This window comes from Buteo buteo, chromosome 6 (genome assembly GCF_964188355.1).
Source record: "Buteo buteo chromosome 6, bButBut1.hap1.1, whole genome shotgun sequence".
NCBI classification, from domain to species: Eukaryota; Metazoa; Chordata; class Aves; order Accipitriformes; family Accipitridae; genus Buteo; species Buteo buteo.
In genome coordinates, this window is record NC_134176.1 from 5,877,553 (window position 1) to 5,901,279 (window position 23,727).

The window sequence follows — 23,727 nt, forward strand, 5'->3', positions numbered from 1 at the left end:
TGCATTGGATACTGAGGAGCACTAACACTGTTGCCCCGTGAGCTCATGTGGCAGCATTGAGCTTCCAACCATTTACACCATTAGACCATATCACATCAGTTTGATAGAAGAAACAGGAGTTCCTTCTAAAACTCATGACCTGCAGCTATTCTTAATTATAACTATCAATTATCAGTCGCATCAACACACAATGCGGTATATGTAAGAAACAATATAATTATTGATGTTAAGAGGAGCTATATATTTACTGCAGTGAGAGCATACACTGTCCTACACTCAACTTAAATGTGAAAAAGGTACCCTTTCAGACTCAGGTTTACTTTCCTTTTCTATTACTGTTTCTGCTAGCGCCATAAAGAAATGTCAAACTGAGGTTCCAAGTTATTACATTAGACCAACATTACATCTAAAAAATGATTCATCATAGCAGGGAGCGCATTTGCAATCAAGAATTTTCCTAACCAGGACATGGAGCTTTTTGTGATTGCAATTGTATGGTATATTTTTTTCCTAAAAATAATCAGTATTCAGTGGCTCCATTGTTTAGTAGTGAATCAAGAATTTAAATAAAATTACAGGTTTATTAAACCATGCAGAGGATAATCAGACACAGGTCTGAAAAGGCAAGCATCATTTTAGCATTCTTTTTGACTGCTGAGAGAAAATAGGTATTTTTATGGTACTAATAATGACTGACATCTTCTATTAAAAAGTAAATTACAGTTTATTTGCAAGTTATAATGGCTTTAAAAGAATATATTATGTAACATCCACTTGCAGGTTTTCCTGCTAAGCAAAACTACCATGCAATTAGTCCTTCTTCAGCTAACAGTTAAAATAATCATACAATGATAGAAGATTATAGCACCTTTATCCATGCATTCTATTTTTCCATTACCAAATAACTATGTAATTGCTGTTACTATGCACGACACTACCGTTAGCATTTGACTTGGATTTTATAGTCCCAGGTTAGCATGTTAGGCAAAGGCACAGAAATACACACTTGTTGCAAGTCCTTGGATTTAAAGACCTATGTAAGTTTTAGCCTGATTAAATGTAGAGTGGGGAGTTTTCATAAGTGCTTAATGGGTAGGATTCATCCCACGTAATGTAGCTAGCAAATAATTGTGTATGCAGACTAAACATGTTGTCTGGGGCCCCTTTATATTTAATGATAATGGACAGGCATGGTGAGAAGGTAGCTGATTTCATCCTCATATATATCTGAAGTCTACTGGAGGTGCTTATCTCTCCCTAGACTAGATATTTACATTTAATTTAAGTGAAATTGAGATGGATTCCCAGCCAAAGACACATAGTAGCTTGACGGTTGCTTTCAAAATCCATGGGATGTGCTCACCTAAATCTTGGCCAAAGAATCAAAAGGACAAGATAAGAAATACCTTTTAAAATAATTACAGGGCTTGAAGTCAAAGACACATGGTGAACGGGCACACAATTCATACTAAATAGGTTTAAGGATTTCCAAGTCATGAAGCTGGAGCTGGAGTAAGCTAGAAAGTAGCACTTGTGTTCAGATACCGAATGATATGTTAATGAGGAGAAACCAAACTGATCAGCCAAAGGGGTTGGTAGATAGCATTTTAAAATTAGCAAAGTAGTAGAAATCCTTGGTGTCTGTGTTTAGTTCTATCTGAAACAAACCAACAGGCTTACCCTGTCAAGAGCACAGAAACAATCTGAGAACTCAACAAGGATGAAATGACAGGGAAAGAATGCAGATGACACTGCAGGTGACACATGGAGATGATATTGGTCAATGGCAGCTAGCAGAAACACCCCTGCACGGTCCTTTTGTCTATAATATAATTCTTGCTTGTGATGTCTCTGTGACAATATGGTAACAGAAAAGCCTTTTGCTTTCATTTTTCAGAAGAGTGAGAAGAGGAAAACCAAAACCTACAGCTTTTCTTCTGAACTCTTTTGACTATTTGGCAACTACATTCTAGAAAATAATACTTGTTTACAAACAAATAATATTTGTTTACCTACCGGTCAGGTCAGTCCTACTTAGACCTTGCTGATGAGGAAGGGAAGATCAGGGTAAAAAGGGAAATTAATAAATGTGAAATAAATGTTTAGAGAGTATGATGTCAAGGCACTACTCTTTTCTCAAGTGGCCTAAAGTCCTTTCTCAGAGAAGAAGGATTCTGATTTTGGATGTACCCTAGTGCCAGCATGCAGAGAGTTATTTCAGCCTGATATCTGCAAAAATGAGTATAGATTGCTTTTCTGGTATCTTACATATGATCTTTACTGCAAGATGCTGTATCATCCACTCTTTGCAGCAATAATCACCTCCAATATTTTTCTGAGGGTTTCCATCAAGAGAGTACTCCTGGAGTACGAGATCCCTCCATTTTCCAACACAAGAAGAAAATGGCTGACTCTTGCTGCCATCGGTGGTGAAGTGACAAGAGGAAGATTCATCTCCCACAATTCCAGTGTGCAAGGGAGATCCAACCTGTTCTTCCTCCCCTTTTTTCTCACAGTATCTACACAGTCTTCCAAAGAACTTGAACAGTTAAATTATTTCAGTCATTTAACATCTCTCTCCTCAACAGTACAATTCAGCAGACTCAAAGGCCTGTGGCTGCATATTGTAATCGCTCCCATTGCCATCCCTGCTGGTGATGGATGGACATCATGGTGAAGAAGTCAGTGTTCACTGTACCTACAGGTTCATTTGAGCTAAACTTCTGCAGTAAAGTGGGTGACACATTCCTGATGGAAGCCCTGACGTGCAGCTGATCGATGATCTGAACTGTGATGGTCTTCCCTAGATATCCTTCCACCTGTTGCTCCTTCTCTTCCTCTTCATCAGACCGTCCACGGTATGAGCTGAGATTGTCATTGTCTTTGAAAAGGAACACGGCTGGCTCTTAAGGGTCCTGGTCTCTGGCCAGGCTGAAGCTGAGGAAACATAACCACTTTGTAAAAACTAACTTGTGTGCTAACGTTAACCATCCTTTCAAGATCTTCTGCGCCTACTGGCCTTATGATTTCTCAGATACCTAACACATTACACGTACCTAATGAGGCCCAGGCCTTTTCCTCCCATCCTTGCTTCCTTCCCGCCTAACCCCAGTTTGCACACAGGTACAGGAAGGACTTTCACGTGGCTTTGCTTTTCGCAGCACCATAAACCAATGTCAACATGCTCGGACTCTGCACCATCTTTCAAAAGACAGACGAAAGAGGCCCTTCGCAGGCATGCTGTGACGCCGGGAATGCGGCTGTTGTGCCTACCTGATCTGCTCTGCCTCTCGACTCTGCTGTGCCGACAGATTCCCGAGGGACTTCGATTCTGCAGCTCAAGAATGGGAGCAGCAGAATCTTCAGCAACAGTTAGAGGGGAGAGCTGCCTAGTCATGCCTCTGTGTCTGCTGGGGCAGTTGCCTCCTGGCTTGCATTGGATGACAGATGATCGTGAGGCACCTGAGAAGAAAGAGTTTGCATCAGTTTGGCTGTAAACTCCCTGGAGGAAAGCGGGGCTTTGAAACACTCTGTCAGTGAAATGCATACAAACGATTCAGCGGGAGAAAGGAAGCACACTGCAAAAATCAAGGTTTCAGCTCTGGTCAGAATAAAGTAAATAAGTAAGTAAATAAATACTTAAGTCTCTCCCCCCTTATAGAAAAAAAGGTGCTGTACGAAAACCAGTCTTTCCCCTGAAGAAATGAGAGCCCTATGCTGGCAGTATTTTTTTAGCCCCATGGCTTCATCCATAGGGTCTGAACAGGCAAAGGAATTTGTACTCACGTGGGCCCCTTCCTGAGCACTGACACTGAATCAGGCAAAAGGAGAGGTCACCATTCTCCCTTAGGGTGGAAAGGAGGGCTGAGGAAGCACTACCTCCCGGGGTCAGTGGTGACAGTCTCTCCAGAGGAGAGCTTCCCCTTTCCATCCTCCAGAATGATCCTTGAGACTCTTGTATGGAATGAAGCCGCGGCCACTGACAGCTCTTTCGGATGAAGACTTCTGCTAAACCATTGAAGACACCAGTTTTAAGCCTTTACATGCACCAAATCAGAATCTCCACATCTTCAGAGAAGTTGCTTCTTCTTCTTCTGCTAGGTGCAGACAACACCGAGATGCTGCATTTCACACAGGGGCTGTATAGACGCACAAGGCAGCTGACAGGACCCAGGTCCCAGAAATACCAGTGGTACCAGATGAAAAGTTTGCTAGTGAGAAGGACACCATATTTTACAAGTAGGAACTTGAAGGACTGGATTAAGAACCAGCAAACAACAGAAAAGAGTGCAGTGCTGGAATCTGGCAGTGTGAGCCTGGTGATCTTGCATGTACTCCTGAATTTATTGAAGGTGTCTGTGTAAGAGGTCAACACATGAGCAGAATAGGAGAGTCCTCTTCTCAGAAAGTCATTTGACAGGCTGTTTTGGTAGGTAAAAATGTGTGTTTGTGGTCAGCTGAGATCACCCACCACTTGTTTTGCAGCTGCTACTTCAACTGGTGACCATCTTACCTAAACTTACGGAAGACGCATATACCCAGGGCAGCCACTGACTTTGCCATAACTTGGAAGGATTTAATTTGACAATTACACCTATTTCACATTGTAAAGAATACAAAAATAGACACAAAACCCACGTGTAAGGTGCCAGATGTGCAACAAATACAGTAGACATCTCAGAGGGCAACATTCTTCATTGCAACATGAGCCATTCAAGTACACGGTGCAAATAACTCCATGCCAAACAACAACATAGAAGTATACTCTAAAGCAAGGACTGTATTCAAGATTCAAGAGAATGCATGAATCAGGTCAACAATCTTTTGCCAGAGGAAGTTCAGAGGTTTCATACAACCTTCAATGAACTTAAAGCTATGTTTGGTTCACCAGGTCTAACTACAAAGATAGCAAAGGAAGACAGACATGTATAGAACATGGTATTATACAGAAAAATCCTCTCTCAGCCTATTTAGAACCTCCAAGGTCAGTTTTTACCCACCAAGTAGACAAGCAACTGAACCAGCAGCTAACCCCCTTGAGATGATCTTTCTCAAAGATGCTCTTCCCTTTTGTCCTCTGTCCAGTGACGGATCTCTGACACAAGAAGGATGCCCAAGTCCAGGTCCCACCTTGCCACATAGTTCTACAAATTTCAATCAATGCAGTATGCAAGCCACAGTCTATGACAGTAGACCCGCAAAAGTCAACTTTGAAGGATTAAGACCTATATGATGTCTAAGTGCCATATCATCTCTTTCCATTTTTTATGAGCATTACTCTCTGCAGAGCTTTTTAGAGCCTACTAGATATTTTCAGACCTTTAAAAAGCCATTCACCTTCATATATTTTCTTTTTAATGGAGAAAATAATGATCTAACAGCCATACAAATCCCCCCACGATTTTGTTCTACTTGTTTTGTAACTCCAAGTGTTACTCCTCCCACTTGTAACAAACAAGGATAACATTACCTAGTTACTTTGTAAACATGTTGCAAGTCACTCTGAGGTTGAAAAGTACAGTAGAAATGGCAGCCCTGGGCTATTCACCCCATTAGAAGCAGCATAACACCTTTATTTGACAGCTGAAATTTAGTTCCAGCCTCCACGGGATTAAGACAATCAGTACTTTTGGGGCTAAATATTCAAAAAGGCACTTGAATTTTCAGGTCCCCAACTTAAAGAAGTTTTATTTTCAGAAAGCGTTTGTTGACTGCCTGTCCTCAGAGAATCAGCCACCAAGGTGCCTCGACCCAAATCACTACTCACTTTGATATGCATCATTTAAAGAGATTTCATTAAGCTGAAAGACACATGCTACATCTCAATTCAGATATAATTTAGAACAAGATCAAGATTCACATCACACTCAGCAGAAGTCTAGCAGATGATCCGCAACCAAAATTTCAAGGAAACCTATTTTTCCTCACATGCAAAAAGAGCTGAGTTATTTATATCTGGTACAACAAAGTAGCATCAATCTTTTCCTGTACATTGAGAAACTCAGCAGTTGAGACCAGAACTGCAATTCAAGAGATTGCATTTAATCGACAGTCACTGCTTGATTTACTGAATTCTTCTTCCCTTATGCTTGAAAGTAATCAGATAGCAGGGCGATTTTTCAATATTTCATTGTTACAGCTAGAAAGCCTGGGCCAGCTAATGCTACTGAATCTGAATGTATTTTAAGGATATACTTTGACAGGCAAGGTGAATAGATATATGCTGGGCTAACTTACCCAAACCTGGTATCAGCAGCAAGGACGACAAATCACCATTTACACAGTTCAGCAATGAAACCTCACACGTGTGCAATGTTACCCCACATAAGAGGAAGGGAAGGCAGAACTCATGTAACTCCAGTTCTTTGTCTCACACAGCCATTATCAGCTATCAAGCAGGGATCCACTAAGACCCTCCAAATTTAGGGGGATCAAGAGCACTGAACTTCCATATACCTTCATAAATCCCACACGCTTATGGAGACCTCGTGGTCTTAGACAGTGAGACCATGTCCTCTCCAGAGAGGACAACAGCAGGGTGCTGCCACAACTTGCCATGTGCAAATGGAGAAGCAACTATGCACTAAAAAGGTACTATAAACACCTCCTCCACAGCAAAGGTGGAGTGACACTGCCTGGGTCAGATTCATTTGACTTATTTTAGATGTCAACCTTAGGATGAGAAAAATAGTGTCCTGGGACTATCTGCATCTCCCTATGACTATACAGGGAATAACAGAATCATAGAATGATAGAGTGGTTTGGGTTGGAAGAGACCTTTAAACGCCATCTAGCCCAACCTCCCTGCAATGAGCAGGGACATCTTCAACTAGATCAGGTTGCTTAGAGCCCCGTCCAACCTGACCTTGGACAACCATCCTGAGCAGAGATGTTTACACTGGGTGGGACTTTTTACCTGACTACTTTACCTGACCTTCTTTTAACCTGACTACTCAATGTAAGAAGTTGCAACAGATATCTGTAACTCACTGTGCACAGAAGCCTCATCCAGTTTCTGTAGACCGACACAGTCAATGTCAAGCATGAACACAGTTCATGGCTTTAGCAGAGATGAATCACAGGCTGAGAATGAATCTACATTTTGGGCATCATTTGATATTTTAAGGGAATGCCACCGGAAGAGATTGGGAAAAAACTAACAAATAGAAAAAACCTTGCCAGACTGCCAGGTCTTGCTGCTAGAAGTGGTCCTTCATTACTTGGAGGTTATAATCGAGTGTCAAAGCAACACTCAGCTCATGGGATTGACAAAGAAGGGAAGGGAGAACTGGAAAGGATCACATGTGATTATATCAAGCATGTCTTAAGGAGTCAAATCCATCTGGATGATTTTTCATTATTGGATAAAAACAAACCCCCGCTCTTTCCCATTTTTAAAGATTATTTTTAGTTTATTATTCTCTTTCAACAATCTTTTTCCTTGCCCTGCAAATGCAAATGCTTTATAGCATAAGAAGAAGTAAAGCCATTTCTCTGCACATGGAGACCAAAGGGAAACCAGCAAGGGGAACCTGTGGCTTTCCACGTGCTTCTAACAAAGTCTGTCCTTGTCTTGCATTAACTATTATATACTTATCTCAGTATACTTCAATTTAGCAAGGTAATTATGCTTGTGACTGAAATAAACCACATGATTAATATCACCGACGTCCATGCCTTTTCAAATTCTTGAACACCATTGTAAGTCCTGGCTGTGGGAGGAGGCGACCACCACATGCTGCTGCTGCCGTGTCCATTCAAACCAGGAACCTGCAGCACACGCCTTGTCCTGACAATCATTTTCATCATCCATCTGTAAACTATGCACAGCTCCCTTGCCCCTTGACCCTCTGAAAGATGCAATACATGACTTGTGGCTTTTTGTTCATATACAGGTTTCCATATGAGGCTCACACAGTGAGAAAATATATCCTCACCTTGGCTAGAAAAATCGCTTTGTTATTTTGAAGGGGGCTTGGAGAGAAGGGATTATGCTTTGAGGTTCAAACCCAACTATTTTCAGATTATCTTCATGTATACGACATATTTAGCATGTGACAGCAGTGCTTGGAATACAAAAAAAACCCATGCCATTTCATTTGTGACAACTTTTCTTGTCTCAAAGTTCTTACTAAAAATGGATCAAATGGACTGCAGTAAAATAATCAATGCAACATAAAAATGCAGCCCTGGAAGTCATTTTTATGGCTAGGTCATCACAGAATTGATTTTTTTTCTTTTTCTCTTCTTTTTTAACCAACTGCCCTGATGGAAATTTAGAACCTCTCAAACACGTAACTGAATTCCCTTCTGAAAGCCATCCGTGCATTCATGACACTGGATTACAAACACAAAGTGTTGGCTTATTTAGAGATAGCAACATCTGGCTTGCTGGTATACACCAAAATACATACTCTTTTTTTGATTACACAACTAAATCGATGGTTAAATAGGTGATGCAAATGAGCTGGACAGTTTCTTTGTATTAATGTTCCCAAAGCCCTGCAGAGCAGTGGTCACCTGTGGCTACCACTGTAGTCAGGAGAGAGACCAGCTTTCCTAAGAAGTCACTCAAGGCATCTACAATCTACCTTTTACTCATTCAGTATGCTTATTTAACTGTGTCCTCAAAATCTCAGCTCCTAATATGTCATTGTTTTTGCATTGCCAAAATGATGTCTTCATACTACTGCTGCAGAAACAATTGCTAGGTTTTAACAGATGGATGGAGGTAGAAGTCAGTCTGGTGTTATGTGGAAAGTACGTCAATTGAACGTTCCTGCTAAATTGGGCACCGGTGAAAGAATTGACAACATTTCCTTTACACTGCAACGTTACCTGTTAGAGTGAGCATCCACAACGATGACAGACTCGCTCACACATCACAAGCCTATTGTTTCCAGCAGCCTGTACACATGCGTGCATTGATACTAGTCAGTTCACGATCGTGAGGGCTGGAGACTTTTGCAATGAAATTCTGGTTTTAATGCCATGCAGTAGGGAGAAGATGATGTGAATTTTGTGGCCAGGGAAATATAGGACGCACAGGGCCCTACAGGAAAGGGGACTGAGTTGCACTGCTATTGGTAGAGGTGAAGAGAGCTTATTCTGTCCATTTTACAACAACAAAATCTCATTAGGTTGGATTAGCCATGGCTTTAATTGGATTGTTTGCTACTGTTAGCACACAACTGGGGGCAGGCCTATCCAACACTATCAATCCAATGGCGAGTTAGGTCCATAGCTTATTTTCAGCCAAAGGGACTGCCTGTAAAATCAAATCCTGCCCTTCCTTATGCTGGTGTAAACCCACAGCAACTGAGTACAATCAGCAAAGCTGTTCTGGGCATACACTAAAGTACCTGAAGATAATAGCTGACCCGGGAAGTTAAAATTCAAGGGAAAACTCTCCCCAACTTTTAATGAAGTCAGAACCAGCAGTTTAACTTAGGACATGGAGCTGTAATTACATTTACTAAACCCAAGCAAACAAACAATAGGAAGGGTGTCATTGCAGACAGTGTGCTCCACAGGTCTGAGGAATAAGTTTCTCTTGTTCAATGAAGAAAAAACATTTCATCATGTCTCAGGCATTTGGAGACAATGTTCTTCATTTAAACACATCCTTCCAAGATACTGCAATGGTCTCTGTGTATTAGAGTTATGCACGTGCGTCCCTTCAGAGCAATGCCTTGTTCATTTACTATTTGCTTGTTCTGGAAGTTTTTATGTTTGAAGGGGATGAGAAGGTTACAACAAATTTTTTTTGTCCTAGGGGAAAACAAGATTTTCAGATTTTAATGAAAAACAAATGACTCAGTGATGGTGTACAGCATTTCTCTTGTACTATGATTAACTATTGTCAAGAGCAGAAAGCAAAAAAGCAGATATTTTTGTTGTAGTTTAACAGTGACATCCATCAGCAATTTCTGCCAATTATCCCTTCAGTGTCTGTACCCAGCCCTTCACTTCAAATCAGCAGACGGCAACTTCACTCACAATTAGCAATCTCAACAACTTCCACGTGCCCTCCTATCCTTGCTATAAAGTGAACAAAGAGGCAGCAAAGGGAGTAAATAACTTAAATTTCACATCTTATAACGAACTTAGTTCCTGATCATGGATGTGTCACTCTAGACCCCTGCACCTAATTACCCTTGCAGACGACCAGTTCCAGCCTAATTGTCAGGGGAGGAAATCAAACAGTCAAAAAAAAATCCCCCCTGTACACAAGAGTCATGTCTTGTGCTTAGGTACGAAACCTCACCCATGCGGCTTCCCACCTCCCACTCCTCTGACCACCGCCAATGCACTGCGCTCCAGATCGAAACACACACTGCAATGGCAGGGCTGCCGTCTCTCCCTGTTGCACCATCAAACACCTGGGGAAATAGCACCTTCACGTCCCATGTCCCACCTGGGGAGAAGGAAAAATCTGACCACAGTGACTGTTAAGTTCCTGAAAAATGGTCTCATGGCAGAGACAAATGACAGAGATACCTGTCAGGGATGGTCAGGGTGTATCTGACTCTGCCTTGGAGGAGGGATGACCCAGACAACTTCCTGAAGTCACCTTCCAGACCTGCATCTCCTTGGCTTTATGATGGTAACTCTGTTGGGACCTAGTCCCAAGGTGCTAACTTCTCCTGATTTAAGATCCAGACCACTGAACAGTAAGGCCATGCACCTTGGTTCCACTTATAACTAAGATCTGGAATAGAAGCACAACAAACTAAACCAATATATAAACAGCAAGAAAACCTGACAATAACCAGATAGACTGAGGATGCACCATTAAATGAAAAATAAAAGATGTGCCCAACTCTGCAAACTGCAATACCATAAGTCAGTTCTGAGCAAAAGAAATATAAAGAGCTAATGAGAAGGAGTTGAGTGCATCCGCATCTAGCACTATGAGATCTGGCAACTTAAGGAATTCAGAATTAAATTAAAACAATCAGAATCAGGCAGGAGCATCTGTGTATGGTCCACATCAGTAGTGAAAACAACCTGTGATTCTACTTGGTCCTGGCACTTCCAGCGTGTATTTGCTCCCAGCTTTTTTGGTTGCCACACAGAAGATGGTTTTGGACTGCACTGCCAATGCAGAAGCTACATCATGCTACTGTCCCAGTGCCTGATATGATCTGCTAGATGAAATCTGCAGTCAGAGCATTAGTGACATCTGTTCACATAAAATTCAAGGTCTGTGAAAGTCCCCAACAAGACAAGGTGTAGCATTTGTACACACTGGCTGTGCTTGGAATGGAAACAGGGCGAGATCTGTACACAAAGTACATGCAAATGCACCATGTTATTGTTAGAAGTAGTAGTAGTAGTAATAATACCGAGATTTAACACACATATATTGAAGAGGGAAGGAGCTTCCATTTGTGCTCAATACAGCCACGTCATATGGGTAGATACATATTCGATTATTCACCTTTTGCAGATGAGGAAAGTGGGAAATAGTTGCTAAATGAGTAGATGCCTTTGTGCAACTTATGCTATGGTTGACTCTCATCTCCCCAGATCCCCACAGCTGCCTGCTGAAACTGGGGTTCCCGTATTAATTGCCATGTGCTTGATGCCTTGGCTTCTGCATGCAAACCTGATAAACACTTGCAAGTCTGTAAATCCATCTTTCTGCACATCAGCTACATGTTCTTCTTATGGAGAACCTGCTCTGAGATGGATGCTTTCTGGGCAAACCAGGGAATATGATGTGCATAGTCTGCATCCAATCCTGTGTCCTAAAACTTCCGACTGGGGACTGCAGCACAAAATGAATGCAGACTGCAACATCTGTTGTGTTCAACAGCTGCAACCATTAAAAACCAACCAAACAAAAAAGACCTTTGCAGGAAGCATATAAAGGCTTTGCTGGGTGCAAGCAACCTGCAGACCGACTTTTTCGGCAGCCCTGACGCATGAGCATAATGGCCAGCTGTCTCTGGAGGACTTCTCAACTTGTTTCTTACTGAAGTAAATGGCTCCTCTTTGTATTGCCCTGGATCAAGAACCTTCCTCAAAACACATAAAGACAAATATTAAAAAAAACAAAACTCTATTCAAATCTTTGTACCACTTGTTCATCCACCTACATTTTACTGAAAGTATATTTAAAAGCACGGAAATATTTTTTCCCTGGCTTTTTTTCCTCCTTACTCACTTTAAGCCAAGATGACTTTTTTCCCCATTCTCATTTCAACATAACTCAAACAAATTTATCACTGCCTCTGTTTAAGCACTGACAAGGAATTCCATTGATTTGACACCAAAAATAATACACCAGCACCAGCGTGAGGGTATCAGAACAGATCTTGGGGAAAAAAGTTTATTTGAGAACATCTGTAGTGGAACTGGCAGCTGGCATATGTATTTTGAAACATACTAGCTACATATATTTTAAAGTTACTGGGCACGACATAACATATTTAGAGTTTGAAGGAATGTAGAAGAAAGTGCTGCAAATGAAGAATGATTTTTATATGTTGAAATCAAAACTCCTCCAACTTCTACACAAAACATACATTTGGAGTGGAATATTTTGGACTGAATTCTGCTGTCGGAAACTTTGTTGACATCTCCATTTGCCTTGAAAAACAATTGTGGTGTCAAAATGTCATGCTTAGCTGTGACGACTCTGGAGTTAGAAAACACTTACCTCCAGTAAGGTTATGAACATCTCCTCCTTCAGCACAGAACTTTTCCCATGCAAAGATCCTCTGCTTATCGCTCCTTCCTTACCCATCAGGACACTGTATCCAGAATGAAGCCTGGGAAGGGCAGGACCAGGTACACTAATACACTCCCTCCACTACCTATGCAACTTGCAAAGAAGTCACATGAAACATTTTAAGACCCTTTCACACCATGAACATCTCGGAGGGCAACTTTCTGGCTAAGTGCTGCTGGGAAAAGCCAAGCCAAGCTGCCCTGGTGCTGCAGAGGAAGAAGAGGGCAGCGTAGAGGCATCCAGAAGTATGTCTGCATCCCGGTGTCCAGCCAAGCTAAGCCCATGCCAGCAAATGACTCTAGATCACAGGGACGGATCCAAAACCCAATGCAGTTCCTGGGAAGACCAACTGATTTTAGTGAACTTTGGCTCAGCCTCTGAGGAGGACGATGGGGGTACTTCCACACCACACTACTCTGTGAGGAGGGAGCCGGACCATCAGATGTTTTTATTTGGGTGAAACCAACACGTACCTGTCTGAGGGAACAACCCCCAGGGACTTACAAGTCCCCTTATTGCAGCTCCAGAGCAAGGACTTTATTTTAAGCTTTCACTTACATAAACAGTCCCTATGAGACCACCTCAGTAACAACTTCTGAATGAGTCCTTCGAACATACATTTAAAGGGATATCCTTCGCTGCAAGAGACCTATGAGACTTTCTTTTCCCCAGATGTGCTTGACCAGGCACCAGCTCAAGCCAATTGTAGGATTCATTGGCCTGGGATCAGACCAGCACTGAATGAGCAACAGATAAATGCAAATCATTTCATTCAAAGCTGCACACCATCCCATTAAAGAAAACCTCTGTTACAAACTTTGTAATAAATTAGACCAGATGCACCTCCACTGCTTTCACAATTTATACACTTTACTCGAAAAATAACAGGTTATGAATCTCCATAAAAAAATTCTTTGAAAATTAATCTTGTCATTGCTAAAATTTAGTGACATTTCCAAAAAGAAAGACATTCTGAGTTAAACTCTCATTTTTACTTTCACTACAGTAAATCAAGAGTAGCTTCAATGAAAGCCATGAGGCTGCTTTGACATAAAGATGTTGTGAAAGGAATTTAGACCCAGGACACTCCGGAAATCACTCATATGCATCTCATTATTAAATAATTATGATATAGCTTCTACTTTCAAGAAACACTGCAATAAATCCAGGCTGGTTCATGGGTCTCCTAAGATCCGAGTGTAAAAGCAGTCAGCACACTGACACACAACTCAATATCAAACTGCTTGTATTTATCTCCTACGCAAACTATTGCCTCTCCTGTTTGATGGGTGCCTCCAGAGAGTGATTCATTCCAGCTCCCTTAGATACCAATCTTAGGAGATGAATCACCTCTCAGAGGTGTCCAGCTCTCCTGCTGACTCCAGGAAGCTCAGACAACTTTCTTGGTACTTACCAAGGCTGACATTTAGATGCATCTAGATAAGTCCAAATCTGACTGGCTCAGGCTCAATCCATAGCAGCACTGTGGTACATCATTAAGCACATGCTTCAATTTCCTTGCCTGACTTAGAGCCTAATTAAGCACATTTGAGGAAGGGTGGGTTAAAAGAACATTTTACAGGTAAGCAGCTGGGGCAAAAGTAAATATTTATCACTGTATTGCTGCATTATGTAACCCCAGGAGATACTTCCAACTGGTTTCTCCATTACTCTTGGGATACTAGCTCCAACAGGTCTCACCCCTGCCTTTCCGTGATGGCACATTTGGGATAAGTCTCCTCCATGCAGTGTCCACACAACCCACCTGGCTCAGGCACTCACGTACATAGAGTCCTCTCCCTGTGGCGGATGCCATGCTGGGGAGTGAGGGCTGGCCAGACTGAGATGAAGACATGTTCTCAAAAGTATTTTGTGGCTCTGGTCTCAGCTTGATACACACCTCCCATCCTCCAGAACCACCTAGCCCACATGCCAACCCTTTTCGGCAGCTGTCTCTGCTCCCTTTCTTTCCACGTGAGCAGCGTTTTCTGACCAGTGATTTGCAAACGTCTGGGTGCCTCTTCACTACGGAAGGAGTCTTCTTGCCTGGATTTCACTCCACCATCCAGGAGTCAGCAGTTTCTGTGGTTCTACCAGAAGATAGCTAGGAAGCCACAAACCTCAACTGCTTGAAAACTGCCAACATAGAGTGCACTGGTCCCCTGCTCTCCTCCCAGCACACAGGCCCAGAGCCCAAGTTGCTGTGGTATCTCTTCCACATGCTCTCCCCATGCCTGGGAAGGAAAGGCAGGACAGGCACAGTGCTCTTGGGAAGGTGGCTGCCCTAGCCCATTAGGATTCTTTGGGAATCCCTGCTAAAATCTTTGCTGATCTGTAAAACTGGCTGCACACACTCACATTTAATGTATGGGTCTGGTATTAGTTCAGCTTGGCCCGCTTCATCCCTAGCAAGAACCTTTCCATTTTCAGCCTGTTGGATATGACAAGCACTCTCAGGTAGTCACTTCCAGTCTATTGCCCTTTCTTCCTACGATGACTGGATTCTCCCTCCCTGAGGAAACAGGCAGTGCAATATTTGATGCTGCTGCTGCTGCAGCCCAGCATGGGGAGAAGGTTAAGACTGGACTAAACAGAGGCACCTGACAGCAGTTGGACTCGTTAAGTTGGAGGCAACCACAGCTTGTGAGTTGTCTTAGACCCTACAGGGTAGGGACAGTCTTTAATCCTCCGCATTCACAGCCTGGTGCAACGCAAGCCCGGTCTGTGCTGGGAGCTCTCAGGGAATAAAGAGCAGCAAATCACCCTGTTAACCAGCACAGCAAGCCAGCTCACCTGGCCGTAACGCTGCTCCTTTAAAAGCAGGTGAGTGCAGGAGTTACAGTATCACACATCCTAAAATTTGGTGCTATGCAACAGCAATGGACCGACATAAGCAGCAGGTCTATCAGCTCCTTCAACTTTCTTTAATGCATTTTTCCCTCAAGAAAGAAACACCAGGTAACTACCAAGACTGCAGAATTCTCAATATCACACATATGCTCCCAAGAAAAATGACACAACCTATTGCCTGCTCTACCAAAACCCAGCCCCATTTGTAATTTAAGCCAGTCTGACCTGGGTAGATTGAAGAATTGGAAGTCACACTCTGCTGACAAGCACTGGACTGTGTCTCTTGCTTTGTTTTTATCCTGTATGTAGCACTGAATTTAACTCACACAAAGGAATCGCATTTTCATTGCTGGTTGGCATAACAAAGCTCAAATCAGAGATAGCACACACCTTGCAATTTTACAGCTCGAGTGTTCTTAACAACTTACCACACCTGGTGGGAAGAGTTCATTCTGGCAGAACAAGCAACTTCGGAAAGTACCACTCAGCTCTTTAAAACATCCGACACTGAATATAATAAACTTGCAACAGTGCACTGAAAGCCTGAGATTCTACAAACATTTAGAACAAAAACTTGAACCTGAACATTAGGAATATTTTTAGAAAAGCTTTTCTTTCGACCTTTGATTTATACGGCACATATACCTGCTGTATATTTTCAGCATGCCGAGCTTTATATCTGCATCACAGCTATCAGCACAGTCATATCTCACACTGGATAACATCACTACATTTCCAGTTGACACAAAAGTGTGATGCGAAATTGGTATACACTCTTAAAGGAATGAGGCTGTCATGTCTGATCAAGAGCATACAACAGATTTCACAATTTCTATCTTGTGGTTTTTGTATTAAGGAATTCTTCAGAGCTGACACTTCTGAAAATAAGGGGGGGAAAAGCAGTTTAAGGGAACAATTGCTATCTCAAGCTGAGGGACAGCAAGCACAAAAAAGTTGGTGCCTCTATCTTTAAAGCAAAAAAGATCGATCTAGAGGACAATATTAAAATACTACAGAAAATTCGATAACATTATATGGACCTAGTTTCACATCATTTTAAAAGCCAGAATTGAAGTACGACAACTTTATCAGTTGTTCACATTCTAACATTAGTTTCTTCATCAGAAATCATTCACACAGCAGTTGAACACAAGCAATAGAAATTTAACTGCACTTATCCCAGATGATATTAAAGTGTTAAAAATGCTGTCCAAGCATTAGTTACTTTAAAAATACACATACACGCACACACATTTGCAGTACTTTGCATGGAACAGAGCAGGAGGAGCATGCGAAGTAAATTCCTGCCTAGGGTTAGATATACAGGAAAAAAAGCATTTACCGTCTGGCACAGGCGAATTTAATTCAGAAACATTGTAAGACGGTAATGGTGCCACTCTTGCCGAATGTTTCTTCATCCTTTGAAATTGCTCTCCTACTCACACGCTCACTTCATCTTTAGTCTGCATCGCTTTAGGTCCCGAGTACTATAGTAAACACTCGGCTATGGCTGGTGGCTAGATGTTGTTCTGGAGATGCTGCAGTAGGCTATGAGTACTGATTTGCTGTTTCCCTGGGAAACCATTTGCAACACATTCAAACAATGCTTGACCTCTGCTAACACTTTTCTTTCATTCAATTGTTAAGCACAGCAGATAAAATATAAATATATTAGCTATCGCGCTTCGTAAACTTGAAAGTGCAGCAGCCCCTTTGGATGAAAGCAAAGATTTCACATCAAATATCTGCGCTGTGTTAGCAAAGCAGACGGGAGATTTCTCAGACAACTGCAAGGGAATTATGCAACGCAATTTTCTGGTTCCTTACACTGTGACAATATATGGATGATTACAGTAATTATTTTAAATAAACTTTGAATAATGTAACTCCTACAGAGCTGGCTAAATCAGGAATGCCTTGGGCAAAAGAGTCGGTAACATCCAGCTCTGTATCTGATAACGAAGCAATGGTATTGCAGGAGTCTCTTTGCTTTTAATGCCCTACAAAAATTGTCACAATCAGGAGACATATATAGGCCATGGTTGGTCTACATTTCTTCCTTACTTCCCTTGAGGCAGCTAGGACATTTTTGTCCCTCTTTCCCTGACATCTTCTCTCTCTTCTACTCCTTTTTTATTATTATTATTTATATTATTGGAAGTTGTTCACTTGGAACAATGAGAAAGTTTCACTGAGGAAACTGGTGACAGCCCATATAATGTCTGTAACTCTTAGAAAACCCCATCCACTTGTGTAACCCGGCACTGTGCTGGGAGCTTTCTTTGCCAGGAGGTGGCTACCAACATCTCTTGAGAGCCCTGCCTTCAGAGCTCTTCACCAAGAGAACTATCAAGTCTTATCCAAGAATTTGTAGGTAGAAAGCTTTATTGTTGATATTCAAGGTATTTGCTGCAGGAACTATGGGAAATAAAAAGGAAAAGGACAGAAAGGTAGCTTAGCTCTACCAGAATCTGCTAGCAAAGCTGCTGAATTTTTATGGGCCACAAGTATATACTTTCAGCTATAGTCTCTGTGCCTTTGATAGCAACTGAGAGTGGGGATTCCTGGCCTGGAGCTTGGTCCTCCATCTCCTACTATACCACCAAACAGGGAGAAGTTATTGGCTGTAAGGAAGGCCCACAAAGTGATTTGAAAAGGATCAAGAATCACCAACCTAGGATGTCATGTGCTGGGCTTCCTGAAGCAACCTGCCTGGTGGGATCTCACATGTTTTACACACTAACAAGTACCATGCTTGGGGTATGTGTGCAAGGACTGTTCCCTTCACTCACCCGTAAGGAGCCAGGATGTATGGAGGAGCAGAGGGGAAGAAGCAGAGTCCCAGCCAGATCATCCTTCAGATGCAGCCACAGAAGAGCCTGGTACATGCAGAGAACTGACCTACAGTATCCTAATGGATGAGGCAGCCTGTGACTCTGCTGTACTCAGAGGGGTAGGAAGGGTCTTTGGGGCAACCAAGCCAGCAGCATAGGACATTATCTTAAATGTCTGATCTTGCCCTGCACGTCCCTTTAATGCTGCCCTCTTATTCCTCTTTGGGAGACAGAATGGCCTGCACTCTTTACTATTAGGGTGCGGTGACAGAGTAAGGAAAAGAGAGTGGTTAACCGTAGGGGAAGTGAGGGAGAAAGTATCTCATCACTCCCTCTCCCAAGGCCACCCCACCCCAGTGTCGAGTACCTGGGACACACTACAGAAGTACAGGAAAGAGAAATGGTTGCAGCTGCCTGGTTTTCCACCCAGCATGTCCCCTCCTGGAAGGCTTGGAGCTCTCCTTTAGGATCTTCATTATATCCCCTGTGACTGATAAGGCTTTCCATCATGACAGTCTTTTCCAAAGCATTATACTGCATCACATAAACCTAACCGGCTTTTACTGCTTATCTGCATGCAGAGGATTTCCAGCACTGTGTAACAACTATTCCAAAGAAAATTATCTTCCCAATTTGTGGAAAGAATTTTATTCTCCCCTCAAAAGTGCTGAGAGTCAGCAGACTTTGTGATAGAGTAATCACCACTCAAGTAATTGCCGGCTCCACAATCACAAGGCTATCTATTAATACATGTCTAGTCCTTGAGCATTTATGTAATATAAACAACATAATAATATAACACAGAGATTGTTTTTAGAAAACCATTTCTGCAAATAGGAGCTTATAATGGAATCATTAACGAACCTTAACAATGGTGAGGATGAAATGCATGAGACAATGTCAGGCAATTCGAGATGTTTCTTTCAGACAATTTCAACATTAACAGCAGAACGGGATTGCATCTAAAAGTTGCTGCTTTTTTTTTTCAAAGGAAAATCAGCCATCATTTTAACTCTGCAACTCAGAATCCATATGCAAATCCACAAAGCACTCTTTCAAATACCTACCATAGCAATCTCCAGTTCGTACAACAGTTGCAAGAGAAATGAAGCAGATACAAAACTGTTTTAAAAATATGTGTGATTGGTACCTATAACTCCCATCAAAGATTGCAGCTTGAAAAGCATCAGCTTCTCTGGCTACACAAGCAAAAGCTTTGGCCATCTGTTTCTGCTCCTACTATGAATAGCTGATTTCTGTATGAAATGCTATTCATGTAAGTCCTCTGATCCTTCCTATGTACCCTCTACCTCCACTTGAAGTGTGCTGAAGTAATTAATAAAATAATATGGAGTTGAAGTGAGAGAAGCAAGCTCTGTTCCTCTCTCCTGAGGTACATCGGACACAAATCCATCCACAAGTGGAATGTGATGTCCATATTTACTAGGATGGCATGATAGTTATTCCACAGACTGCAAGTCATCTGTGGTCCTGTGCCATCTTACTCACCTCATGTTTATGCAAGGCACCGCAGTGGGAAAATATGGGGGTTTTACCCCCAAAATTGTACAGTAAACTAGTTTCCAGGTACCTTTAAAACAGATTTCCATATGTTGTTGCTTGACTCACATTCTGCGCTTTCAGTCTGCAACATGTTAAAGTTTTCTTATTTGCAGGGAGTGGAAGCTGTGTGATACCTGGAAATCTGGCTGACAATTTCCCTGACCATGAGCCCCAGATCACTGTCAGCCACTGCTGAGCGTGCTGGCTCAGCAATCTAGAACTAACAAAACCCAATACAAGCCAATGCTCCAAATAATCAATCTACATATCCAATCATTTTCACTCAGGGAGTCCTTATTTGTCAAGGAAACATGCAGTATGAATTATAGCAGTATGAATTATACAACGTGTAACTATACAGGGTAAATGACAACCCAAGCTGCAGGCTCGCACCTCCACATCTGTTCCTAGTTAAGGCAAACACTGTCAAGACACTAACCAAAGATCTCAAGCCAGACAAGGTATCTATTCCCTTGCACCAGTTTTATTGTAAAAGATAATCACTGAATGAGGTCTCAGAAGAGATCCCTCATCCCCAGCCAAGAGTCCCAGCGGTCAGAGGCCTCTGAACCACGTTCAGATTGCTTCCTACCGCCCTCCTTGTGCAGGCACGGTACACCCTGCCTGCAGCAGTCTCTGTTCCCTGGCTCAGTAAATATTAATCCAGACGAGAGCACGGGGAAGCTGCGAGTTGCTGACTCACTAACCAGACAGCAAACCAGCACTGGAAGCGGAGTCAGAATTAGAGAGTGCTGAATCACATCCACCAACAAGTACTCCACGCTCACAGCAAAAAGGGACTGATGCCGTCAAAACATACACCGTCCTCTTGGCTTACAACATCTCTGTTTGCAGTAGTTAGTCGTACACGTTTAAGGGACCTACTGCAGTAAAGGCTATTTACTCTTCTCCACTGAAGTTGCAACCTACATCAAAAGCTGTAGTTGAACTCCAGGTAACCACAGGTTTATCTTAAGGGTTAGCCCTGCATGGACGGATGTTTGCAACAAACTGCGCTCCAGCCACATGTTTCTGTGCCAGTTTCTGCTGACAAAACTGGCAGGAGAAAGCAAAAATCATTTGGAGGTTTACCTTGTCATAAGATATAAAGGATAAGGTCCCCATGAAGGACACTACACCATCTCATGTTGCCAGTTGGTCATGGTGTCTATAGTCCTAATCAACGAACAAATTGAGCTATATCAGGTTCAGTTTGGGGAGCTTTTTTTTTTCCCTATGGGAAACAATTAATAACCAAAATTACAATATTAATATAATCCTAATGGGGAGTGACAGAATATCTGATCCAGATGACAAGCATGCTATGGCCACAGGGAGAAAGAATCATCTCAGCTAAAGGAAAACAGCTACACAAGTAGATGAAACACTGAATTTCCACAGTGATAATGGGATTCATCTCACTTCACTGTGGACACCGAAGTCTGAACCAGCTATACCAAAATCTTTTTAAGGTGAATGGTGGGAAGCTGATAACTCTAGAAGACAACTCGCCTGGTCTCTCTTAGATGTTTACTGTAAACTGAGATTAGTAACTCTCTGAAGGCACCCACTTCTTCCCACTGACTACGATGGAGGCGAGGTGACTTGCTCACACCTGGTCATCTGGCTTTTAGACACCCTAGTTAGGGCAGATGCTCCCAAAGGGAAACACTCAGTGTGAAAGCCTGATAAAGACATGAAAGGACTTTCTTTGACTCTAATCAATTTTGGAACAGTGTTCAGATCCAAAACTGTAATTTTTGTTTGTTTTGAACACCACTAGTTACACGATCCATATGAAATCCACTTTGCATATGTCCCTGCAGCTGACAGGTCAGTCCATTCCCGATCACTAGACCATAAGACTCTCATAAACATGACTTTTATTGGCTCTTCCAGGCTGAGCATGTGTTTTAAGATGACAAGCTAAAAGGCCATTATCAAGTTCACTTTATCCTGTTGGAATATAAATTAGAACCAAGATGCAGAAGAGACAAACAGTCAAACTGAGATCAAAACAGACATATCCTACAAAAGGGATTTTTATGTATAGCAAAGTCAAGACTTCAGTTTCAAGTTTTACCTTGCTTCTAGCAAAATTAGAAGCATACAGAAAACATTACTTGATTCAAACAACAAATTCAATCCAAAACAACTTCCAAGGCTCACAGAAAAAAGAACTGTACATCTTGCTGCTGTGGATTTTGAAAAATCAAATCCTGAATTCCTTACTCTGTCTTATCTCTCACTGGCTTCAATCCTGTTGGACACTCCTGTTCAGCAACCTAGAATATCAGCTCTGTTCCGCTAAGCATCCCATTAACATCTAGCAGGCAGGTCACAGTCCTTCAGCCCCACCAGCATGTGCTCACACATCACGTAGTGTAGACATGACTGCACACACCTTTTCTCTTGGTACTATCTGCACAAGTGACAGCTGTCTCTGCCCACATGTCCAGTGGCTACATGACCAAAGACACAACTCCACCACAGAGATGTGGCAATTAATCATTCCGTAAGTGTAAATTAACCAGTGTCCACAAGCCTGTACTCAAATGGTGAACGCCAGATTCATACACCCACAGGAGAAGCAGGGCTGCGCAGCGCAGGGCAGCCCCAACTTAAGAGTATTTAAGTGCTTAGAGGGTCCCACGCACTTGTGTAAAGCTGTGGTGTTCTCTATCGCCTTACCGATGGATGGCATAAAAATCACCACATCAGCAATGGCGAGTTCCTGCCTGTCTTCTCCAGATCTTCTGTCCAAAAAGCAGGAGCCAGGCAATTTCAGCCTGGGAGCCACCGCTCCCAGTCATCACTTGGCTTGTGGTAGAAAGACTGCCTTAACCTCGACTTCTGTAATGAACAGGTATGATTTGTTTGAGAATATTCATACTGAAGGCACACTAAAGTCTCATGCGTTTTGTTCACTGAGGCAGAAACTGAACTTTATCCAGATTTTCTGGTGTTCTGCAAATACCAAGAAGCAGAGTACTCATTACCTGCTAAAATCTCATCTAATAACTGCAAGAAATACTACTAAATCTGAAGGGATTTTAATTCCCTTGGGGGCTGGATGTTTATATACTGATCTCTAGTTCATGTTAACATGGGTTGCTATTTTCAGTAAATCAGCCCAGGAATTCACTCTTCAATACCTACCCTGTTTTTCTAACAGAAAAATGCAATGTTCTCTATTTTTAGGCTTCCCAAGCAGGGACTTTCCAGAAATAAGATATAAGGCACCAGCTAAACATCCACTCAGAGATGATGATATGAAGATTTGCAGTGGTACTCAGCTGTCATCCAGGACAGGAAAGCTTCTCCCTACTGCCACAAGAAAAGGCCTTTTCAGTCTGCCATGTCCCACCAGACCTCGAGGAGCTGCTGCTAGCAAGCTGACAGTTCGACTCTGCTGCTGGCTCCCACACCACTGTGAAACCAGTTCAAAAACACTCAGATCGCTGACAGACAGTTGTGTCTTGGCTACCAGAGGCCAGATCCTGCATGTACCTGAAAAGCTCTTAGTAGTTTTGATGCTACCAAGCGGGTAAGATGTTACACAACATCACAATGATATGTTGCTTACTAAAAAACCCAAAGTATCTGAAGACTCCCCCGCCCCAATATCAGCACCACCACCACCCCCAGAAGTACTCAACTGATTTGAAAGTACTAACATCTTCTACTGCAGTGCTTCTGGAAAGCTTTTTATTTGCTACGAGATTTTATAGACCTGACAAC

The 23,727-nt window shown here is 42.3% G+C and overlaps 1 protein-coding gene across 1 annotated transcript in view; it reads right to left on the reverse strand.

Moving 5' to 3' along the window:
- SLC35F4 (solute carrier family 35 member F4) overlaps positions 1–23,727 on the reverse strand; it is a 126,796-nt gene that overhangs the window by 20,466 nt on the left and 82,603 nt on the right. Inside the window, exon 2 of the mRNA XM_075031030.1 lies at positions 3,274–3,462. Within this exon, the coding sequence (XP_074887131.1) occupies positions 3,274–3,462 (189 nt within the window). The remainder of the gene's footprint in view (positions 1–3,273; positions 3,463–23,727) is intronic.